Source organism: Dendronephthya gigantea, unplaced genomic scaffold (genome assembly GCF_004324835.1).
Source record: "Dendronephthya gigantea isolate DGI-Jeju-01 unplaced genomic scaffold, DenGig_1.0 000104F, whole genome shotgun sequence".
NCBI classification, from domain to species: domain Eukaryota; kingdom Metazoa; phylum Cnidaria; class Anthozoa; order Malacalcyonacea; family Nephtheidae; genus Dendronephthya; species Dendronephthya gigantea.
The window spans coordinates 217,339-241,221 of record NW_021163114.1 but is presented as its reverse complement, the minus strand read 5'-3'; the positions used below and the strand labels follow the sequence as shown (position 1 = coordinate 241,221).

Genomic DNA, 23,883 nt, shown 5'->3' with positions numbered 1-23,883 from the left:
AGACCTTAACCCTATTGAAAATCTGTGGGACAATGTCAAGGGGATAGTGCAAGAAAGGAATTAATTCATAATGGGTCCATGATTTATAGGTTACGGTGAAGGCTGTCCATAGGATGAATTTTTTTATCGCTAAGAATACTACCTTATTAACAGAAAGTATGCCACGCCGGTGTAAGACCGTCATCAGTTATAACGCCAAGGGAGGGTCAACAAAATATTCATATTTCATATATAGCTTAGCATGCAATCTAGTCTATATTTACTCGTATATATTGTTAGAGGGACAGTTCAGAGCATTTTAACTTGTTTTGAGCAGTTGTTTTTGACCGCCAGTGTATAAGTGCATATAGAAACATGAAAAATGTTTTCTAATTCTTAAATTAATAATAAATTAAGAGCTATATGAATGCTGCATGTAAGGTACTAAAGTTTATTACATATACCTTAAAAAGGGAATTCTTAATTCCCTGGATGTGGATCCATTCCAAGAGGCGTGGCTGAGTATAAAGTGCAAGAACATCTTTTTCCTTTAGGGTAGGAGAAAGATTTATAGGCCCTAAGTATCATTTTAGGTATACATAAATAGAGAGCATGCGTGTATACGCAGTTGGGCTACCTATATGTATATTGATTGTGCCCATATATTGTGCCTTTTCATGCATGATCATCCACGGGGCTAGCTCATAATATCCTTCACCATATAACGCTCTTCTGCGGTCAGCTTGTTGCAACTTTACAATTCAGTAAAGCCTCCTCTTAAGGTGGCTCGATACAGTTTTTAAAAATTCTATCGTTCATCACTTTCACGTTTAAACATCGCAATTTTATGATTTATTCATGAGATATTGTTTTTTTTTATATATTTTGATATCTCTACTTTGGAATCGTATCAGTTTTAGTAACAGATCGTCCGTTGCTATCGCGAAATACGTGTACAAAATTCACTCTAAAACGACCAATTCTCTCGGATAGCTGGAAAAGAAGCACGGTGACCGCCAATTTTTTTCGTGCATTATTTAGTTGACAATTAGCAAAATATAAAAAGACCTATAATGCAACATTTTGGAAAAAATGTAAAAATGACTTTTTTCGATAATTTTTTTTGCCAATTTAGAATTTTTTATTTTTGGTATTATCAGAGACATGTGAAGTACAATACAGCATGCAAAATTTCAGCACAAGTCACCATACAAAATACCGAGATGTAGCGCGCTTTTTTGGCCAAAAATGGAATTTTTTAATGACGTGTCAATTACTCGCGCGGGATCCAAAACACGCATCACGTGAAATAAACACGCGTCGCGCATGCTGTTCTGAGCAGCATTTATTTTTAGGTTTCTCGCCGGTTTTGGCAGTGCGTTCGAAAATAAAACTAGACAAATATCGCCAGGCTATTAATGTTTCCATGCGCAAGAGCGCAAATAAATATACTGTATCGAGCCACCATAAACAGTTATAAGATTTATGACTTATCATTTTCTCAAACGTCATAGCATGAAATACTAATATAATTTTATACCTGTGTGAAGTTGGCCGCGAATTGCGTCTAAGATTAGCCACAAGTTCAACGGCGTTCAATTACTGAAAAAAGAGACCCATGCAATGTTTTGAAAGCTAGTCTGTATCTTCCGCATTTAGCTGTACTTCCGTAAAGGCCTCAATTGCATTTTCGTGACTGGATCAAAAACTCGTTGAAAGCAAACTATTGAAAGCTCAATCAGAAACAAAATTCTCGACCAACTTGAAAGGTTTATATTTTTTAGTATTACATTATTTCGTCATAAATATTTCAGGTATTTATACGTAATAGTTTTGATATATAGGTATGATATACAGTAAATAAGCTGCAGTACTATTGTTTTGTACAGTTGTTCACAGTTGTTTATATTATATAATTATAATAGATACAACTTCACAACATTGAAGTTATAGCGATGAATAAATTTATAATTTGGACAAACAAACTGTAAGAACATATAAAGACTTTGTTTGTCTCGAACAATACATGAGCTAAGCTCCATTTTCAATGCCAAAAAAGGAATAATTATTGATAAGCCGTCTCACGCAGAGTGCCTGATCTAGCGTTATTCTGTAGCTAAAGATCTTTATTCATTTTATCCAAGCACATGTAACAAACCTGCTAGATTTACCTCAGAAATGTTGAAGTTTTGGAAAAGCACAAAGACTTATGTTTTAGTCAATGTCAAAAAAATTTAATAAATGTCCAATAAAATTCGTAATTTTCTATAACATAAACAAAGCCTGACTCAACATGCAATGTTGATGAATCATATAGAGATGCATGCATGCGTGCTTTCATATACATATTGCACGGCGTAGAAACTATAGCGATGAATTTATACCGAATTTAGACTCACGAACTGTACGAACGTTTAGAGAGTCTAGACGTTAACTTGCCGCTTGTAATAACAATTCCTCGAATATACTAGAACCACTATAGCGATATGGAGTGTAAAATTACATATAATTATACTCATGCATTTACTTAATAGCTAAAAATGATTGCGGAACTTAGATAAGACGTGGAGCTATATTAAGACGTATCAATTTGGTGACCATGCAAAATATTTGCTTTCGTAAGCAGTTTTATTTACCATTCCGAGAACGTCTGCCACATTACATTACATAACGATCAAACCTCCTCTTTCAAGCTTGAAAAAGAACGGTAGGCCTCCTGCCATGCTGAGTGATCACCAATAGTGATCCAAAGTTATGTTTTTAATCTGTAGCTAAAGATAAATACAAAATGTTATTAATCAATCATTGTTTTCCTCTTAAGGTTAAGTTTCAATTGCTTGCTAGCTTTATCTATCTTATAAATCTTAGAAGAGCACAATGACATTTCAGTCGCTATCTTAACAATGAAATGAAATAAGGCATGACTCAACAATATTGATTAAAGATATTGAGATGCGTGTGTGCTTCTATGTAATGGTAGCTACGACGTAATTGACATATTTTTTACCCGCGTGACGGTTTATTTCGCACATTGAAAAACGGCGGGAAATTCCGCGAATTATATCAACACGACTCTTATCTAACTAACTATTAATTGTACAGTAGGGGATATTCTAAGCTGGAATGCTACCACGTTTTTGAAATTGTTAAGAAAATTTCCATGCAGAGACGGAAATTAGTAATAATTTAGTTAAACACATACTAATTTCCATCTTCAGAATTTGTTCCAATTTCAAAAAGTGGTAGCAAATCCAGCTTGAAATAACCCCTGCTATATAAAACGTATTACGTTATTCGATTTCGGTATAATGCGCGATGAAGTCGCTCCTATTTTGTCTCGTCTTTGTCCAGTTTACCCTCCAATCATACACGCAGAATTATTGTGATCAAAGACCAAATGGAGGAATATTGCTATGCTGCAAAGGGTATAACAGTTTGTGCTATAGTAAAACAGGAAGTTGCTACTGTGACGAATATTGCCTCACAGCTAAAGATTGCTGCCCGGATTTTAATCAATGTCCCTATCGAGGTTTGCCTTAATTTTTAACGATATTAAACCGCGCACTTCACTTGAATATAAGTTGGTAAATTGATGAATGCAGTAAATGTATGTCTAACTATATGTTTGTAAATGACCAAAATGTGTTAGATTTCTGGGGTGACATGCATAAGTTAAAAATATAAAATTGGTTAGACTTTAGGTTTTATAAGATGGAAAACTTAGCTTGTTTTTAATCTCTTGAAATACTACAGGAAATTTTACAACAGTCGCAACATATACACATTCAACAACAGAAAAGTTGACTACAACGCCAGCAGGTGGGTAAAACGGTGCTTATGTTCTGATTTTAAAACACTGTCTTCCACCTGATAAATGCTTTTCAGATTATAAAAATGTCTGCAATATCGAGCCTTATTTATTCAGCGCGGGTTTGATCATTCCAACGATCTTAACCGCGAGTACTTTTTCTTGAATAAATTTAGAAATGCGTGAACGTATATTTCGCGCGTTGTGTTGGAATGTTTTGTATATATGACATTCATTAATTTAATTATCGCATTTAAGTAAATTTCGAAATATGTTTGCTTTGGTCGTCATGGTACGGCAAATTTGAAATATTGCTATTGAAATTATATCCTGGAATGTAAATTAAATACTTTTGTGACAATTCACTTTTTGTAAAAACGCGATCGCGTTTGTCGCCTTATAAGGCGCCATTCAGATTTGCCAATTGATTGCAATTTGATCTAGCTTCATTTTAATAACTTGAATATTTTACGTGTCCAATTCAACTTACTCTATCAACAGCAAAATACAGTACTGACTAGAAATAACCTAACACTGCGGTTGCGGTTAGTTCGCGCTTCGGTCGCGTTTCGGTTGCGGTCGACCGATAGAATCCGCAGACGACTGCAAGGGAAAAAATTCCTTCGCAGTTGCGGTTCGCTTCCGAATGAAATGTTACATGAACAGCTGAGAAGGACAATACAAAAGCCAAATCGAAAAAATCTCAAGGAATGTCTGTTAGACCGAGTTCGGCCGAGTTTAATGTCTGTCTCACGGCAGTTCGACCTCGGTCTGAACCACTGCGATCAGACCAAGGTTTGGCCTAGGCGATTTTGGTTGTATATACCTATTTCTGAGCAGTACTGTAAATATATTGTCAATTTTGTTTTAAAAGAGAAGCGATAACCCTCTGCAAAATTAACTTTTGTTAGTGCCAAAGTTAACCAATCAAAATCGTGTATTTCACATAAATCCGATATTCTTAATTGTTACATCCAGTGGCCAATGTCTGTGCCAATGTGCTGAATATATTATTGGATTGTGACTCTCTATGTTACATTGCAACATAACTAGTATTTGCAGTTTTGCATATGCAGATTTGTTTGTGAACGCTGGCCCTGGTTTAGCCGTTTTGTAGCGTAGAACTGTCGTTCAACAAATACATTCACAAAGTATTAATTGATATGTACTTTCCATTTGCTTTCTATCTCGCACAATTATCCATATGCTTTCTAATACGCACGAATATCTCTACATAATAATAATATTGCATACTTGTAAACCTTGGCCTGGAAAAGTATGAGTGAGCGCATTAATTGGACAAAACTTTTACATATATATTATTTATATAGAGACTTGTCTCTATATATAATATTTCAGACTTGTTTGTGAATACTGGCGGCTTTGTAGCAAATGAACTGTCGTTCAACAAATCGTTCGACAAATAGACCGTTTCACAAAATATTTGATATTTTCCATTTGCCTTCTAGAACGCACATCTCTCTATATGCTTTCTAATTAACACGCACAGGTCTCTACATAATATTGCAGCCTTGTAGAGTATGAGTCAGCGCATTAATTTGACAAAACATTTACATATAATTTTTGATATAGTTGGGTTTCCTTTCATGCACTGTCAGTGTCACACTGGCTGCGGACATGAACGTCACATATATATACAGACACTTTTCGGTTCTCACATAGTGGTTAGCCGCGCAGTTTGTTTGACTGATCTATCGATAAGAAAACTGTTTTACACGCTAAAATGTATACTCATGCATCATATGCGAACATTGTTTGAACGGTAGCTATCTAATAATTTTTCTAACAATTTTATCGAGTGGAGCTTTTTTTAACGCAATGCTTTTCGGTCCTGCGGAAAAATTTTTAGTTGGCGGCCACACGGCTGTTTCAACACCAAAATTGATGTTTCAGTTTTTTTAACTCTTGAAATATTACAGAAATTTCAAGCACAGTCGCACAGCCTACTCTATCACTAACAGAAAATGTGACTACAATTACGCCATCAGGTAGGAAGAATTTTTAGTAGGCGGCCACACGGCTGTTTCAACACCAAAATTGATGTTTCAATGCACAACAATATAGCTTCTTTTTTAATCTCTTGAAATATTACAGAAATTTCAAGCACAGTCGCACAACCTATTCTATCACCAACAGGAAATGTGACTACAACGCCATCAGGTAGGTAAAAGTGATGCTTACATATGTTCCGAATTTATCGTAATACATGTCGCATTTTTTGGATGGCGTATATATATATATATACAAATTAATCATAATAATTATGTTAAGTTCCTGGACGGCAAAGTTAGGTTAGACTGTTAGACTGATAGCTTCTTGTTCATGATTTGTTTACCACACATACATATTTATATATAACACTCGTTTAAAAATATTAAGTTTGACTCGTTTACGTCATGCAATTGAATACGTATTCAAGATAAAAATATGAAGAAATAAATATGGAATAAGATAAAAAAATGGAATTTCAATTGGAATTGTGATCTTTGATGACAAGTGTAGCGATGTCTCGGCATTTTTTTTACGATTTAGCTATATGTAGGAATAAATATATTGCTCTGATAATTTGTGGTATAGAGCAAATATATATACCACAATGAAGCACATTAAACTTTTGCAGTTATAACAGTTGAAGTCTACCTTCATTTACTCGTTTTAGTTATTAAATTATTAAAGCGATTTATTGGCAGCGTCGACGCGTGACAAAGTAATATTTGTCCGAAAAATACAATTGCGTTTCTATTTTTGCGGTTTTCTGGAATTGTATTAAGAGCAAGTGTTCGTAAAACATTCTCCGACGACAATTACATGTTATTAACCATCGCGTCCAAGCGCATGCAAACTCTATACAAATTATATATAGCGTATTAAAATTCCTAATATAACTAATATTAAAAATTTATAGAGTGTGTCTAAAAAGTAGCTACGTGTTGTATGAGTTTTATGACTTAAAGCTATGTATCACACAGCGTTAATTATGTATAGAAAAAATTTGATGAATGAGGAAGGAAGTTTTGTCAGGATAATGTTCAAATTATATATAGCTATACAGTACCTCCAAGTATAGCAAAAATCTGTTTATTATTTAAACATGCATATAGCTATTTTAATTGTTGATGAATGAGGAAGTTTTTCAGGCAAACTTCAAAATAGTATAATTTTATATAGACATGCAGCTTCCTCATTTTGCTCAGTTATTAGCTAGCCGTTTCTGTGGCAAGAGAAATATGAACGCGATTACATTATTCATTTTCCTCGCTGTGTATCACGCTCAAGTTGTGCGTGGAGAGTTTAGTTGTGATAATGTCGAGTACACATTTATCAATGAGCCACGCCGGAGTGCAGCGCATAAAAGTTCAGCACCTTATATCTGTGATCGCGGTTTCATCGAAGACGATAAGTGGTATCGATTCCGCAGTGAATCCGGTAACGAAATGCCCACAACAAACCCTGGTCTTCTTCGCTGTGGTACATATTCCCCAATATGGTTTAATGGCAACCACCCAACAGCGAAAAATGTTGTCATGGAGGCAAAAGCTTGCGCTAACTTACCTTACGTCTTTCCCTACGGCTGTGGTGTCGCCTACGACATCAAAGTTGTTAAATGTCTAGGTGATTTTTATCTGTATCGGTTAAAAGAGCCACAGCAATGTTCTTTGGCTTATTGTGCAGGTACGTTATACGCGCTACAGCAATAGATAAACTATATATAGATAATAAGCTACTGTCCAGAAATAACCTAACAAAAAACTGAACCGCGGTAAATCTAGGTCAGACCGAGGTCGAACAGAGGTAAGACCGATATCGGTTGAATCTTTCATTGACTCGGTCAGACAGACATTTCTTAAGATGTTTTCGATTTAATTGATTATTGTCGTTCTCAGCAGTTCGTATCATTCCGTTGGGAAGCGAACGGCAACCGCGTTAAGTTCCGAATAGATTTGCGCTCTATAGATATGTTTCCTGCAAAATACATGTTCATTAGCTTTTACCTTGTAACATTAATTCAACTGAACTGAAACTATGCGTGGATTCGCTGTTCGTAGCAAAATACAACACATTCAGTGCTCTATCGACAAATTAGGAATAAGTCACGAACCCAAATTTTACGCAACTCCGCATACAGTACTGTCCAGAAATAACCTGTCCAGAAATAACCTATCCAGAAATAATCCAGAAATAACTGTCCTAACAAAAACCGCGGTAAATCTAGGTTAGACATCGAACCGCATTGAGACCGATGTTGAATCTTTAATTAACTCGGTCGGACAGACATTTCTTAAGATGTTTTCTATTTGATTATTGTGCTGTCGCTCTCAGCAGTTCGTATCATTCCGTTCGAAAGCGAACGGCAACTGTGATCGTCAGTATTTTTCCCTTGCGGTCGTCTGCGGTTTCTATCGGTTGATCGCAACCGAACCGCAACTGCTGTGTTCGCTATCACAACTTCTCGTAATGTGATCATCAAGAGTCGTTAAATACCATATGGCAAGAAATCCGGTCCCATTTTGGGTGGCAGTGTAGTACAGGCGCTCACTTCCTAGACTTTAATAACATCCACTTAGAGCCTGACGAACGCCCAGAAGAACTTTACCATTGGTTACGTGGCCAAGGTTTTCCCCACCGCCTTCAAAAGAACCTAACTGAAAAACACACGACCTGCAACTCACTGACCACCCGCGTATTATGGGTATGACAACATATGAAATTACGCTTCAGTCCACCTGTGACATAGTTACAGTTAAACACAAATTGTTCGTTTGTTCCTATTGTTTCTCATGCATGCGTATACGATACAAATATATTTATATATAATCAATGCTTTTATCTGTGGTAGATTGAAGAGTGCTCAACACAATTGTTGTAGAGCGATATCTATTTATTTAATCCTAAAACAGTATTAGCTGCTACTTAAAGTTTCATGCTTCTTGCAATCATCAGGCAATTGTTCATAGTTCAGTCACAGAATACCTAACAGAAGTAGAACTCTATACTATTTTTTCGTAAGTGTGATTCGTCATGATTCGTCACTTAGCAAGTGCTTTTTTTTGAGGCTGTCACCCCCCTGGCAAAATTTAGCAATATGGCACGCGCGATACTGCTAAATTTTGGCAGGGGGGTGACTGCCTTAAAAAAATGCACTTGCTAAGTGACGAATCATGACGAATCACACTTACGAAAAAAGTACAGGAGTTCTACTTCTGTTACGTTTTCTGTGGTTCAGTTCAGTTTGGTGCATGACGCTACTCACTAACGGTTTTTTAACGCACGCGCGTGTCCGTTGGTTTCGTACGCGCTCGTGAATTTTCCCGCGTGAAATTTTTCTGCATAGCGGCATTTCGCGAAAAGTTCTGATCTTCGATTAAGGCTTTTCTTTGCCTTTAAAAGGCACAACTTTTCCTCGGTACATAGCCTGCAGTGTTTTCCGCCTGCCGAATAAGCTGGAACACTCTTTAATATAGACCACTTTATTGTATAGTCCTTCCCAGCGTTCTTTAATGTTCATCTTTGTATTAAATATACGGAATTTCTTGTAGATGTTTAGGTAAAACCGGGTAAAGGTAAAATGCTATATATAGGTAAATACTATACCTTAGTGTATATCCCCACTGTAAAATATTTACAGTACGGTTAACTGAAATTTCTTAACAATGAAACATCATTTTACTTGAATACCGATGTACATATTTTGGGCCTGTTTCCGCAGACAGAGATTGCACACCCGTCTGTAAGGCTATACATAAAGCCAATATCTGTGTTTTTTAAAAAAATCTTTCTTAAACGCATGCATGAAAGATAATTTTTCATTATGACCAATTGTAGAACCATGCAATTAAGCCATATAAAAGCTGATTTCTGCATTTTTATCCATGTTTGGGAGAGAAATTTTTCATTTTTGAACATATAAACGATGAGAGTGCATGAAATTTTGCTAATTCCGTAGGCAGAAATAGTTTGTTTGGAATGCAACAATGCACGTGCTTTACCACATTAGTATGTTAATGATGCAATGTGACTTTTTAGGTACAAAGCTGCCACAGCAATGTACGTATCATCCAGGAACAAATATTCCGCTTTGCCCAGGTAAGTAGCTAGTTAAATACAGCATTATCAAATATAATGCCAACTCTCTGCCTCTCGAGTTAACTGACCTTAATATAACGAAACCATGCATGCAGCAACAATTAAGTATAATTGCTATTATTCGTACAAATAATGTTTCTAGACGCCATTCCCGTCGTCGACAAAATCGTTGCGAATCCAAACAATGATGGTAAAGAAAACGTTCAGTTAAATTGTAGTTGGGTGTACAATGGGAATTCCTCTCTTGTCGAGTTTAAAGTACGCTGGATTGGTGATAAAAATGATCCCGAGCGCCGCATTGAACGTGATTTTGACGGCATGAGTAAAAGAGAGTTTTTCTACGATTTCGAGCTTTCTGACGGAATGGGTGGTTTTATTGAACATGGGAAACAGCCCTCACCACAATGGTATAAATTCAATACGGAGGTATAAAGAATAGATATATCCTTATACATTTATTATTAATTAGGGCAAAGGTCGAAATGTCGACGCAAATTTTTGTGTATTTTTGTTGGGCAGTTGATGAATCAATAGAAAACTCAAAAAGCCTTCCTCCGTGTATTTCTAAATATACATCTCGCTTTTTAAAGATTGGCATCATCAAACATTTTTTTTCATTCTTAAATGTTTCTTTCCTTTTATCATTTGCACCAAATAGACAGGACTTGCTTATTAGGTAGCGCAACATAAGGGCCTTTCGGATAATTACGTGGCAATTACATTTCTTAACAACCAAGCGCTATAGCCAATAAATTTGGCAATTGTTATTTCCTGTCTTAAAGTTGTTTGCAGGGGGCGGTTGTTCAAAAGCCGGTTAACGCTAGCCCAGGGTTAAATTTTAAACCTCGATTGATTTGTGTTGCACAAAGCCCGGTTATTGTTAACCTAGTTTTGAACAACTCGCCCCAGGAGGAAGCGCATGAAATTTAAAGAACTGGGGCCAGTTGTTCAAAAGCAGGTTAAATTTACCCCTGGGTTAGTGCAAAACTTGGGTTAAAGGCTGCTTTTGACTTACGCGTTTTTTATACGCACGCACAACACACGTACGGAAAATTTTACATGCTTTTAAATTTTTATTATTTAACATCTATAAGTCAACTAATGCATAATAAAACCCATCATGGTTAGGCTAACCGGCTTTTGGGCAACCGGTCCCTGGTGTTTTAATTTAATTGCTACTAGTTTGTAAACAGTTAAATAATATAGCGCCATATGTTCTTTTTATTGAACACGAAAAATAATCACTTCACCTTCTTAAGGTTTACTGTGAGATTCAAGCAAGATATAAAGGAACAGCTGCTAAATGGTCAGGATGGAAACAAAGTAACACAATTTTTACAGGAATTTCAGTATGTGATAATTTGAAAAAACCTTCTTTAAATCTTAATATAATCTTATTCCCGCCTATATATGCGTACAAGACATGTTTTTAACGAATCACTGGCATATATCGAATTTTAGAATTTGGTCAGATTGCATGTAATATCATCATTATTCTTATAGCACTGTGGCTACAAGTAAATTAGTTTTTTCCGATTGGTCATGCGCGAACGATTGAACTTTTTGTCTTTAGTTTTTTCAACAACGCCATTAGTTTTACGAATTTGGCCCACAAAACTATACCTGATTTTCAACTTCATTATTTTATCAATTTTAACATATGCGAAAGACAAGATGACCGGATCCGATGGATAGAACTACTGTAACTTTTTTATGCTTCCCTGTAAACTTGTAACGTTTTTCATAACAAGAAAAGTATAGGTATAGGGCATTTTGTGATAATATTTTTAATACTGTATTGCAGTTAATGAATAATGTATATATATTTACAATAACATTCCAAGACTCAATTAAAGTATATCTCAGTATCAGTCCACCGTCATGAGATATTTAAACGAAGTCGTAATTTAGTCGTCGCCATAAATATTTGTGGAGTTTAATTATAGTAGGATTTGTTCGCAACGACGAATGCCAATGTCTGCATTCCCATATTGCATGTATATATGAATTTGCAACGAAATTCAATTTCAATTGAACTTTTAGGTATTTCCACAACATGTGACGCTGAATGAATGTGGCAACGACAGACATATTACAATCACTTTGCGGCCTCATCTTCCAATTAATGAGCGGCCCTTCAATTTTGAGATTCATCCAGAAAACAATGAATATGTGAACGAAATATGCGTGCGTGGCGAAATATCAAACGAGGTTCAGAATCCGCGTTGTGAAACTCAACTAAAGACAAGTAATTCCTTTTATAAGCCTCTGCATATAAAGTTATTAGCATCATGCAAGCAATTTGTTCAAAATGCCAATCAACCTGATGTGGCAACCTTCAAATTTCACCAGCCTATTTACAGTGCAACAAATAATAAATTTTGGATCAGTTACCAGTTTCCTACTATTACGGTATGTTGACGTTGCCGTTATATATTTATCTATATGTTATAACATTTCATTAATTTTTAATTTTTATATAGCTGCAGGGCTAACCTAACAACTATAATAATACAGTATATCAAAATAATTATAAAAATCTTAGGTCACTGTAAATCGGGCCAAAGACAAACAAACTTGTTACTCCGTAACAGATCCTCATTTTTTAACATTTGACAAAAGGTAAGTGTGTGACTTACATAAAATGTTTTATATAATCTATTCCTTACCATGCAGTAACTATATATAGAACTATGCATGCCCATGCATGCAGCATAGTCAATAAGTCAACGATTACATATACAGCGTGTCCAAAAAACCAAAACTATTGAAATCCGCTAATGTTAAAATTTGAACGACTTGCATGTCCGCGAATTTTTTCTGTGGGGATCTATTATAAAATTACATACATACATACATCCACACATACATGCATACCAACATACATACATAATACTTTATTTATTTAAACACGCTAGCCTCATCAGCATTGCTGTTTTTTATCAGGGACATATTTACATTAAAAATATACAAACAAAACATTACGTAGAACATACTGTAAAATAAGGGTGGATAAAAAACGATATGAGAATGAGAAGAGCTCAGCTTCACCTCAAAATAGATTTTACTATCCATTTAAATGATTGAATAGGATCGGCAGTTGAAAATGTAGATTATTCCAAAGGAAATGATCATACTTAATCATCATACTGCTCCAAATTTAAAACAATTATTTCGGCGATGCATGCAGTGAGGGCGATTCCCTCTATGATCTTCGAAATCGTGAAACGGATTTAATATTACTAAAACATGGATTTCACATTATTACGTCTCATGTCTAGAGACCTAACAAATCCCAACCTAACAAATTCAGCACATCATCAGATCGAAAATCAAAATTAGACCCTGCTTATAACTATCGCAGCGTGATTTTGCAGTGTCTCGCAGTCGAAAATGATTTTTTTTGGAACTTCACACGATGCTTGAAAATTATAGGGGTTCAAAGGGTCTTAATCTCGAGTGGAATTATACACACTTCAAATTCAAGCCAGGAACGGTTGATGGAAAAATGAATCAACTATTGGTTCTCCGGCAGGAATCGAATCTGCCGTATAGGAGTCGAATCTGAATGGCAAGAGCACTGCATCGGCATCGCAAAAAGCGTATCCACTCGAAATTAAGACCCTTTGAACCTCCACAACTTATAAAATGCTAAATGGCTACAAATATCCAAAATTTGCCGGAGAAGAGGGACACGTCAAACGTCAAGGTGCTGGTGTTGTGAATTCAAATAGTGTTATCCATATTTGAAAAGTGTAAATGTTGTTAATAACATGTTGGTAAAAACAACTTTTACTGTCATCATGCATAAAAATGCTTGTGTCATGCAAACATTTGTACACTTGTCTCAAACAGATGGATTCAAACTGTAACCGGTACTTTAATTGTTATGGGTTTATCAGTTTTGGGGATTTTTTGGGACACCCTGTATATTTTAATTTAAAAAGTGAATCACTAGAAAACCTTCTTAATTAATTATGACATAATATTATGGAGCTTTTCCTAATAACATGTCGGTTGAACTTCCTAGCTTTGGCAACCTTTGTATAACTGGCTAAATTGGATGAAATTTTGTCAATCGGTCAAATTTCAATTCTTTTAAAAGATAAATTTATCATTCGTGTATTTTTGTGCAGACGGTATGACTTCATGGGAATAGGAACCTTTATCCTCTATCGAAACAAAGCATCAGACACCCAGGTATGATATTACTGACGCGCATAATGAAATTATGAAAATATAAAAAATAAGGAAAAAAATCATTGCACATTGGGGTGAATAAAAAAATAGGCTAAGTCTAAATAAAAAAAGCATCAAGCAAGAATCTAATATTATGCATATTATTCGATTGACAAATGTCCTCAGAAAAATGGAGTGTAAGCGATATACATTTCTGTGAATGTTGATATATAAAGATATATTAAAAGTAAGAGTTTTTCAGTCATGTTCAGTCGTGCATAAAAATTCAAACCAACGAAATCAACAAGTGTATTTATATATATGAGACAATTAAATATACGCATGTATCCAAAAAGCTCACACATTTATTCCCATTGAGTGTGAAATAGAACTTCTGTTGTTACCGATCAATGCAAGAGTCATTTCTCATTTAATCGAATGTTTTCTTGTTCAAGGTTCAAACAAGACAGAAAAGCTGTGGAGGTGGATTTGCAAGTTGTAATTGTGCTGTTGCTATTAAAGAGGGATTTTTTTTTCAAATTTTTGACATGTGTCAAGCTGGCGAACCGTCAAAAGGGAAAACTCCCTGGTGGCAAAATCCTCAAAATTTAATCACCAAGTCACGTCAGATGGCAAATTCTCTCAAAGACGGGTTTAGCACAACGAAAACCGCAGTTGGGAACCAAATGCATTACAAAGTGAGTTTTTGTTGTTTTGAATTTTCTAGTTGAGTTCGACAACTATAAGTCACATACATAGACAGGGCCGTGTATATTCATATTTATGTTTATATACCGTTAGAACAATAGCGTACAAAAGAAATCAGTCGGGCATAAGACGAATACATGAATATACATGCACCCCCCGATTAAGCTTCTAGCTACGGCCCTGCGCATAGCTAAATAATAGCTAAATTATAATTCGTTTGAAAGCGTTGTCCACCCTCTGCCAATGCCCTAATATTAATTTCCACAGTTCCGACTTATAAAATTAAAGCAACATTTAACCATGTACAACCATAATTCTACTCCGTATAGACCACTCTACCCTCTGGTGTCGTTGTAACTGTCGAGAGAAGGTATTGGGGACTGAGCACGTATGTTAAAGCTCCAAGACCGGTTAATGACGAACAACACAATATAGATGGCTTGTGTGGGAATTTTAATGGAAACCCCAACGACGATTTTGGGGGGAAATCTGTAAACGAATTTGGTAATTCGAACAGGTAAGAACCAATTGTGAAGTGGCTAACAAGTTTAGTCCCCGTAAAAGGGAAAATTTAGAATACATGCAAAGGTAATAGACCTTATAGCTACATAATGACGTATCAAGCTTGCAGAGAATTCAAACTTCCAAATTTCCCGCTGTGACTATACTAATACTAGAATTATCTTTGATACACCTTGTATAAATATAAGACCCAACCTTGTCAATTTGTTTAATTGCTTTGAAGATGTATTTACGAACACGCAAGATAAATCATCATTATAGACAGAAATGCATTGGATTCGATTCCGAAAGAAAATTTATTCCTTGGTTATTACGTTCTTTGATTTTTTAAATAATTGGTTATTAGAATATTTTGCTTTTGCAAATAACATATGATTACTTTCACATGATTTTTTATGATTCTACTGTATATACAGTCTGTATATTCCTCAATAAACGGTACGTCGTCTTAACTAAATATGGTTTTAAAGTTTTGGTACATGTAGTATAGTATTAAAGAGAATTATTATTAGTGAAGTATTTTCCGTTAAAGGATTGATGACAAGGATAGCATATTTCAATATGCCGGTGATATTGAAGGTGAAGATGGAATACACAATGAATGTCTGGATGAAGATATATGTATCTGCGGGAGGGAAAAGAGCTTTTGTGGTGATAAGGCTGCCAAGAAATGTTTCCCTGATGTATTTACAGACGACAATGGTAATGGTCTAAGTCAGTCGACTGAGGGTATGTTTTATTTGTTATTTTACTCTTTATCAAAACTTTTTGAATATAATTGCGACAAATGATAGCGATATCATTTTTATTAAACTACCTTTCGATGAACCATGGTAATAACTAATAACATCTATATTGCGGTATTATTATAAAACGGCTCGTGTCATGTTAGCATATATTGCATAGGCATGTTAGATAAGTAATATCAGTTAGATAAATTAGATCTAAACTTCTGCCATTCTTGGTTTAAAGCTGATTTTCCACTGTATGGGCGGAATTTTTCGATCAAATGAAAATTTTCGCTCGATTTTCTTTTCAATTGTGACCGGTGAAGGGAATCCGCTACGGTCGAATTCTTACAATTTAAAAGAATATGAGAAAAATTTCGCCTAGTGGAAAACCGGCTTAGGGTGGCTAAAGAATGACAGAAACTCAGATCTAATTTATGTAGTTAATATAATTATCTAATTTTGATTAAATGAACTTCAACAACAGTACGCTTAGAAAAAGTATATGCATGAGAGATATTTATAGGAAATTAATTTGTAAGAAATTTTATATTGTTTATATTTTAGTTTAGTTATATGTATTCTTACGACGATTTTCGGCATGATAATTATTGTCGTTTTAATTTAAAAGCTTTTAAAGTACGTAGCTATAGATCGAAATCGAACTCTTTACTGTCGAGAAGGAATTAACTTCGATGAAAGTAATTTCCATAAGAAGTTGTTAATATGGTACCATGCTTGGTTGTGAAGATAGTTAAGATAAGATAGTTGAACGTTTTTCTATAACGCTATTTAAGATTAACGGGGAGGAGGTCTTGTGTGTTTTTCATTAGAATTTCGAAGATTGGCATGAGGGGGTGGGGGTTAAAAAAGAAAATAAGCGACTACAAAAGATTCGGGGGGAGTAGAGGTAATGTTAAATTTACCCGATTAATTTTGAAATGGAAAATATTAGGAACTCTAACAGAATTATTGCTCTTATTTAACTCTATCTTCTAAACTTTGTTGCAAAAATGTTAGCAAATTGCTTGAAGAGAAGGTACGTTTCAAATTTTGTTTTAGCAATAAGTTGAATTGACGCATATTTCACTGCTTAGGATTGTGTGGGAAAGAACCGCCAAATAATACCCGAAGAAGAAAACGTGCTTTATTTTCACCCGATGACACTGTTGACGATCAGGATGATATACCGTCATTTAATCCGCCAAATATAACAATAACTTCTCCGACATGGCCCACGCCAAATGGCCTCACAGAGGCAGAAGTAACCAACATTTGCAACGAAAAAATAAGAAACTCGAAAGGCGGGCAAAGTTGCGGGACTGTAACCGGAGTAAACCTAGACAGCGTTGTTGAAAGTTGCATTTCGGATATTAAGGTACACAACATGTTCGGACCATTTTTCTGCTATCAGTGACAAAAGTGCCATTCAAGAGTATAGACTCTTTACAAATTACCTTTATTTAGAATTTTGTACCGCCAGAATTTTATTTGTAAGGACATCGTCATTATATAAACATTCGCGAGAACGTTTTCAACGCAATTCTCTCAAATTTAAAATTGAGGCGCCTCCATGCTTTTGCTGCAGGGGAAAAATTTGCTAAGTTGCCGATACGTCCAATATAACCAGAGAGCAGCGTGGCAGCGTCTTCAAAAAACTTAGCATCAAATGTGCCGGGTATAACAACTCTCTAAAAGAGACAAAACACGTTTCGACGTTTCGACCTGAGGGGCTTCGTCAGGAGAGTTTTTGTCTATTTTAGGCAGTCGTAATGCCACATCTGACGCTAAGTTGTTTAATTAAGATGCCCTTTTAATTCAAAGCATCGCATTGACGCATTCTATATCATAATATGCATAAAAATATCATAATTGCCTGGAAAAAGACTCCAAGATATATAAATAATATATAATAGTGTATAAATATTAAATATACGAATGTTAAAGCGTGCATGTGGAAGTATTTAGTATCTTTATGTTTTACAAAGGCGACTGATGATATTTCTTGGGCAACGGACAACTTTGCAGCGATGGAAACCAGCTGTAAAAAGAACATTTTGACAAATTCCTCATATTACAAAAACAACACCGATGGTGAATTTGAAGTTGCAACAGATATTTTTGAATATCTATGTCCGAGTGATTGTTCAAATCATGGGAATTGTTCTAACGCAACGTGCATATGCGATAAAGATTATACTGCTCCTGACTGTTCCGTATCTTTAAAAGACAGGCCTTTTGTCTTTGATATTCGAAAGGCTGGATTGTGTGATGTGAGGAAACGACCTTGTCGAAATGTTGGAATTTATGCATTCCCACTGGTAGCATCAGAAAATCTGACCTGTCATCTTAAGGAATACAAGGTAATAAAAAGGGGACACTGCTTCTCCTGATTAAGATTCTCCGAGCGAATTTATTTGAAGCGATAATCATACAAAGGGTTATTTATAGCTATCTGCATGTTAACTCAGCCCAAATACTTATTAAACAGTTATTGAATAGTTATCTATGTTTTTGTCAACAAGTGCAACAGCATGTTTCTTATCCGCAAAGGTGATTGACTCAGCATGGACACCAAGCAATGCTACCATGATTTCTCCTGGTTTACAAGTGGACTTTGCGGAAGTAAAATGCTCACTCCCTGAGTCACCAGTCAATCTCGGTGACTATGACAATGTGGGGGTTACAGCTGCTGGATTAAGGATCGGGATTTCCAATAATCGGATCAACATCTCAGAAAATTCAATGCTATTTATCACGTATGACTCTGTGTGTCAAGACTGTAATACTAGTACTGGATGTGAGTTTAAGGTCGGTATTTTTCCCTTCTTGGGCAACCATATTGAATTTTGATACAAAGAATTGCTCTTAGTAGCGAATTGTGCAAAAATTCCTTCCCTTAATCCATGAATCGTACGTATAATATTTCCCGAGTTCTTGCACGTTATGAAATGCATCAGGTATCATTATAATTGCTTCACATTTCTTGCTTTTTTTTGCAAGAATGCAGACTCTTCCGATAAATTTTTGTAATTACACGATTCCAGGTTATCCGCATGATTATAATTTTAAAATAAAATAAAATTTCAATATCAGAATGTTATCCTCGGCTTTTTTGAACCATATTGACTTCATGTTTTATTCCATCAATTATAATACCATGTGCATTCTGTTTTGTATGTGATTTCTTTTGAAACAGAATAATTCCTGCCTAATTTTTGGACATTGTTTTGCACAAAACGAAAGCCATCCTACTGACTGGTGTCAACAATGTCTACCGAATATTTCAACAACATCATGGCAGGAACGACGAGGTAATAATTATGTTATTTATAGCATTGTGTAGTCTACAGAATAAATATTTCTCAAATACATGCATTTGTGGCACAATAATCTTAACGTAGGTACTTCACTTAACTTGCAACTAATCTTTATTGTTTTTACGTACCTCTCGCCTTTCCTGCTTAGATTTAAATATATAAATTAATTTAATACTAGAATACATGCATGCAGCAAATCCTCCCCTCAGTTAAACGAAGTTAGCTAAGCATAAGGATGGTAACATGCATGATAGTTAGAAAATTTATGTGGGTTGGGGGGTTTTAGAGGGTGGTATGTGAGTATGTTTGAGTATGTGAGAAAAGAAGTGTGGAAATATTTTTCTGGAAGTGGATGCACTCTAGTCAATAACCATGGTACAGATTAGGTCATAGCAACTCGCAACGGCCGCATAGTTTCAAACGATGAAAGTTTATCCACATAATTTTGTGAAAAAAATGGCAAAAATACGACAAGATTCTTACCTTTTTCGGGAAGTTAAGTTATTCATCTATAGTCAGTGTTATGGTAAATTATTTTAATGATTATTTACCATGAAATACAACATTAGACGTCTCATACAACTTTCGACGTTTTAAGTCATAGGCCTCGACTTGCTTTTGCACGCGAATACTTTTATTTGATTATCTTTTTGTCATTATAAAAATGAGTTTATAAATGAAATTATAATATCGTCTATCACATAACACATTCAGGTTAATTTATAGTGAAATACATTTCAGAATATTAAAGTTGTGTTTACCATAAAATAATGTCTTTTTAAAGCTGTGCCAGGTGAGATATTATCAAAAGTGTAAAATCTTCCGACTTCATTATACGCTTTGAATTCGGTCGAAAATTTGGTCTTGTTGATCGCGTCGCGTAGCGACAGCGATCTATAGTTTCGGCTTGCTTTTTTTTATTATTTTCCTCTCGGGTCGACCCCCAACGTCGCTAGCTGCAGGCCATATCACCCTAATCGGGAACCTACGCACATGTAAGTTGCTAGTTATATCACGTGTTGTATTCACTTATACAACATATTTCGTTCGTATCGGGCATATTTCGTTCAACCTTCGAACTTCGAAGCAGTAAAGTAGAATCAATAAAGCGATCAAGATGCTAGCAAGTGCTATCTTTATCTTTACACTCATTACACATACAACTAACTGCACACGCCGAGCAGAATAAGCCTGCACTAAAGGATTTCAAGCAGTTTCGAAATGGGCTGTTGTTTGTTTCTCCTGCTTTCAACATGCGACTATAGTTCGGTATATTGTGCATTTTTATTATTAAGAACATTTACGACACAAAATTTGCATGTAGCTGGGCTGGCTACGCCGCTGTTAAAGACGCGATCATATAACGCCTATAGTAGGCGTCTTGTTTTTTTTTGTTAAGAAACGTAGAAAGTCTTGACCACAAGTATATTTTACAATGGAGTTTCCCTGTAATGTAATAACGTAAAAGACCGTCTAAAAAATCTAAATCTAACGTAAAAGACCGTCCATAGCGTAAGGTCCGTTGCATAATGACGGACGACTTTGATTTCGCATTTGCACATCGTGGGTGTAAATATCCGAGCGGAATTAGTACCGTCGCACGGTGCTCCGCACCGACTCGGGGATTAATTTAATTTTCGAAGCGTCAAAGATAACATCTCTTATGAAAACCAAATAAATCTTGTAATGTTTACTATAGTAAAGTCCATATAGAGAAAAGCGAATTATTCTGACATCGTCTCGCTAAAATGCGGTATTTTGAATAATTGCGATGGTCGGTAGATTTAAGTTTTAAAATATTCATTTCGTGTGTATGACTGGTTGAAGTAATATTTTGACCACCATTATTCAACCAACTGGATGGGCTATACTAAGGGACCTACAAAACTAGTAGTAGCATGAATTTATTTAAACTACATGCTGCTGTATTTGAATAACGCTGCATGTTTCGAAAGAACGCAAACATAATACGCATATACCTCTGTATAAGACCTATATAATCCACAGAACTGGTATTCTCCAAAAGAGCTTCTATTTTCCTACACCAAAATATCATTATTTCCATTTTTGCGATGTAGCGTAGAAGTAATCTCAGCCAGGATATTACGTGCATGCATGCATTTCCACTGCATAATACACACATGCAAGCAAGTGTCTTCGTAGTTGAGAGTACTGTTCCAGAATCCCAGAGACGTAGCAATACATATATATATATATATATATATATATATATATATATATATAATATATAATATATATATATATAATATATTATATATATACAGCCGTTATCAAAAAGGTTGTCATATGTATATATATATATATATATATATATATATATATATATATATATATATATATATATATATATATATGTATATTGTTTATATATATATATATATATATATATATATATATAAACAATTATTAAGAAATTCTTCGTATGAGATAAAAGAGTGCTCAATACTGCAAGCAAATAGAGCAATATATATTTATTGATTTACATAATTCTTAAAAAATTCTTAAAACATCTTCAACGGTCTGCTGACGCGCGCACGCGCGCGCTTAGATGTGCACGCAAGGATTGAACAAAAGAAGCGAACTGTTCTCGAAGTGCTGCCACCGGAACAAGTTCAATGCGGGGCGGTTCAAACGCACGCAGAATGGGCGCGAACATCTAAGCGCGCGCGCGCGCGTCAGCAGACCGTTGAAGATGCGTCGCAAGCAAACATTGAACCATGATTGAACTCAATCCTGAATTTGTCGCCTGAAGATCGTCTGACTGTAAAAGGTCAGGCGTGAAACACCGTGTAGCGACGACAATATTTTAAGATAAATTCAATATATATATATATATATATATATATATATATATATATATATATATATATATATATATATATATACACCCATTTGCAAAAACGTTGGCCGCAGATAGATAGATAGATAGATACTCGAAGTCTAATTAGAATTGCATATGAATATATTTGCATGGGATTTCAATCATATTACACAACATATGCAATTCTAATTAGATTTCGGGTATCTATCTATATATCTATCTGCGGCCAACGTTTTTGCAAACGGGTGTATATATATATATATAATATATTATATTATATTATATATATATAATATATATATTTATATATTATATATATATATATATATATTATATATATATATATATATATTATATTATATATATATATATATATATATATATATATATATATATATTATATATATATATATATATATATATTATATATATATATTATATAACTCAACTACTCGCGTGCGTGCAGTTGAGATGTTGATCATCGTATATGTTTTTTGTCTTTATTCTCTTTCTTCCTTTGTATGTTTATAATGGTATATAATGGTTATGTAGCAAAATATGCAATAAAATATACTGTGTTTAAACTTACTGAGAAATTAATTTTTTAGATAACCTGCGACCTAACTTTACAAATCCAGCTGTCTTTTCATGCATTTCAAGGGAACAACTTCGGGTACAACTGAACGCAGTAGATCCTGAAAATAGGAAATCCATTACAAATTTGCGCAGGATGAAATATTTGGCGCACTCTTACAGAAAATGGCTTATTTACTTGGACGAAAAACACAACTGAATTCACAGTGTTTCAGTTTAACGTCACTGACGAATGTGGAGCTTATTCTATGCTTAATGTTTCTGTTGTAATCAAGACATGTCCATGTCAAAATTCAGGAGAATGTTTCCCTGACTATCGTTATCTGGATGGGTCAGGAAATTTCATCTGTTCCTGTCCTGCTGAATATTCCGGTACTTTATGTGAGCTTGATGTCAACGAATGTGACGTGTCGAAACCTTGTCAAAATGGAACTTGTAATAATGAACAACCCGGGTTCTCCTGTTCATGTTTTGCAGGTTACACTGGCAGTCTTTGTGAAATTGAGGTAATTCTTCTCTAGTCATTTGGTAACATTATATACCGTGTTTGGCTGTTTCATGAATTAAATCTGTTACTTCAATTAACGATTATAGTAAAAGAAGTTTCAGTATTTATAGTTGAGCGCAAAGTCAGCCGTAAAGTTTTAAAGAGATTTGTGTAAACGTGTTCCAAGCTAAATAATGTTTTTCCTTTCTATTTTCTTTCCTCAAAATTCAGGCCATTTTAAGTTTTTTTGTGAAAATATTTTACATTTCACCGCAAAATCCCTTGGAAAACCATAATGTATTTTTGTGAGTATAACAAAAACCCAAATTCTTGGCGACTCTGTTCGTAGATTTTAGTTAGAGTGGAAAAAATGAATTATGGCATGAAACTGAGTCGAATTTTTTTAAACACAGTCCCAAAAATTGTCACGAAATAGACATTTTACCTTGATTCAGGAGACATTTAAATTTGCGACCTTTAAAGACCAAAAAATCTATGTTTGATATTTACGTTTTCTCGCGACCGTGCAAGAATGTTGTGGACCTAAACATTCGCCTAAACAAAGTTGTGGACCTAAACAAAGTATTTATCATTGTCGTAATTTTTCCACC

At 34.9% G+C, this 23,883-nt stretch overlaps 2 protein-coding genes across 3 annotated transcripts in view; both read left to right on the top strand.

Moving 5' to 3' along the window:
• The first annotated feature begins 3,294 nt into the window (after window positions 1–3,294).
• Window positions 3,295–22,984, top strand: LOC114534660 (von Willebrand factor D and EGF domain-containing protein-like). Its single transcript, XM_028556133.1, has 18 exons — window positions 3,295–3,508; window positions 3,733–3,798; window positions 5,728–5,796; window positions 5,903–5,968; window positions 9,833–9,892; window positions 10,035–10,318; window positions 11,152–11,241; window positions 11,936–12,304; window positions 12,438–12,514; window positions 14,029–14,092; window positions 14,527–14,769; window positions 15,109–15,296; window positions 15,834–16,030; window positions 17,127–17,407; window positions 18,018–18,392; window positions 18,583–18,840; window positions 19,229–19,343; window positions 22,800–22,984. Exons 1-18 carry the CDS (start codon window positions 3,295–3,297, stop codon window positions 22,982–22,984), a joined length of 3,201 nt encoding a protein of 1,066 aa, XP_028411934.1.
• The window catches only part of LOC114534643 (fibrillin-1-like), a 95,798-nt gene continuing 94,873 nt past the window's right edge, over window positions 22,959–23,883 (top strand). For both annotated transcript variants that reach the window (XM_028556112.1, XM_028556113.1), the window contains exon 1: window positions 22,959–23,291. In XM_028556112.1, coding sequence (XP_028411913.1) covers window positions 23,034–23,291 — 258 coding nt within the window. In that variant the 5' untranslated portion in view covers window positions 22,959–23,033. The remainder of the gene's footprint in view (window positions 23,292–23,883) is intronic.

Bases quoted from the DNA above. Each gene is read 5' to 3' on its own strand.
- LOC114534660 (XM_028556133.1), top strand. From the start codon at position 3,295: ATGAAGTCGCTCCTATTTTGTCTCGTCTTTGTCCAGTTTACCCTCCAA. The intron at 14,770-15,108 runs GTGAGTTTTTGT...TACTCCGTATAG, and splicing joins GGAACCAAATGCATTACAAA to ACCACTCTACCCTCTGGTGT. The intron at 18,393-18,582 runs GTAATAAAAAGG...TTATCCGCAAAG, and splicing joins GTCATCTTAAGGAATACAAG to GTGATTGACTCAGCATGGAC.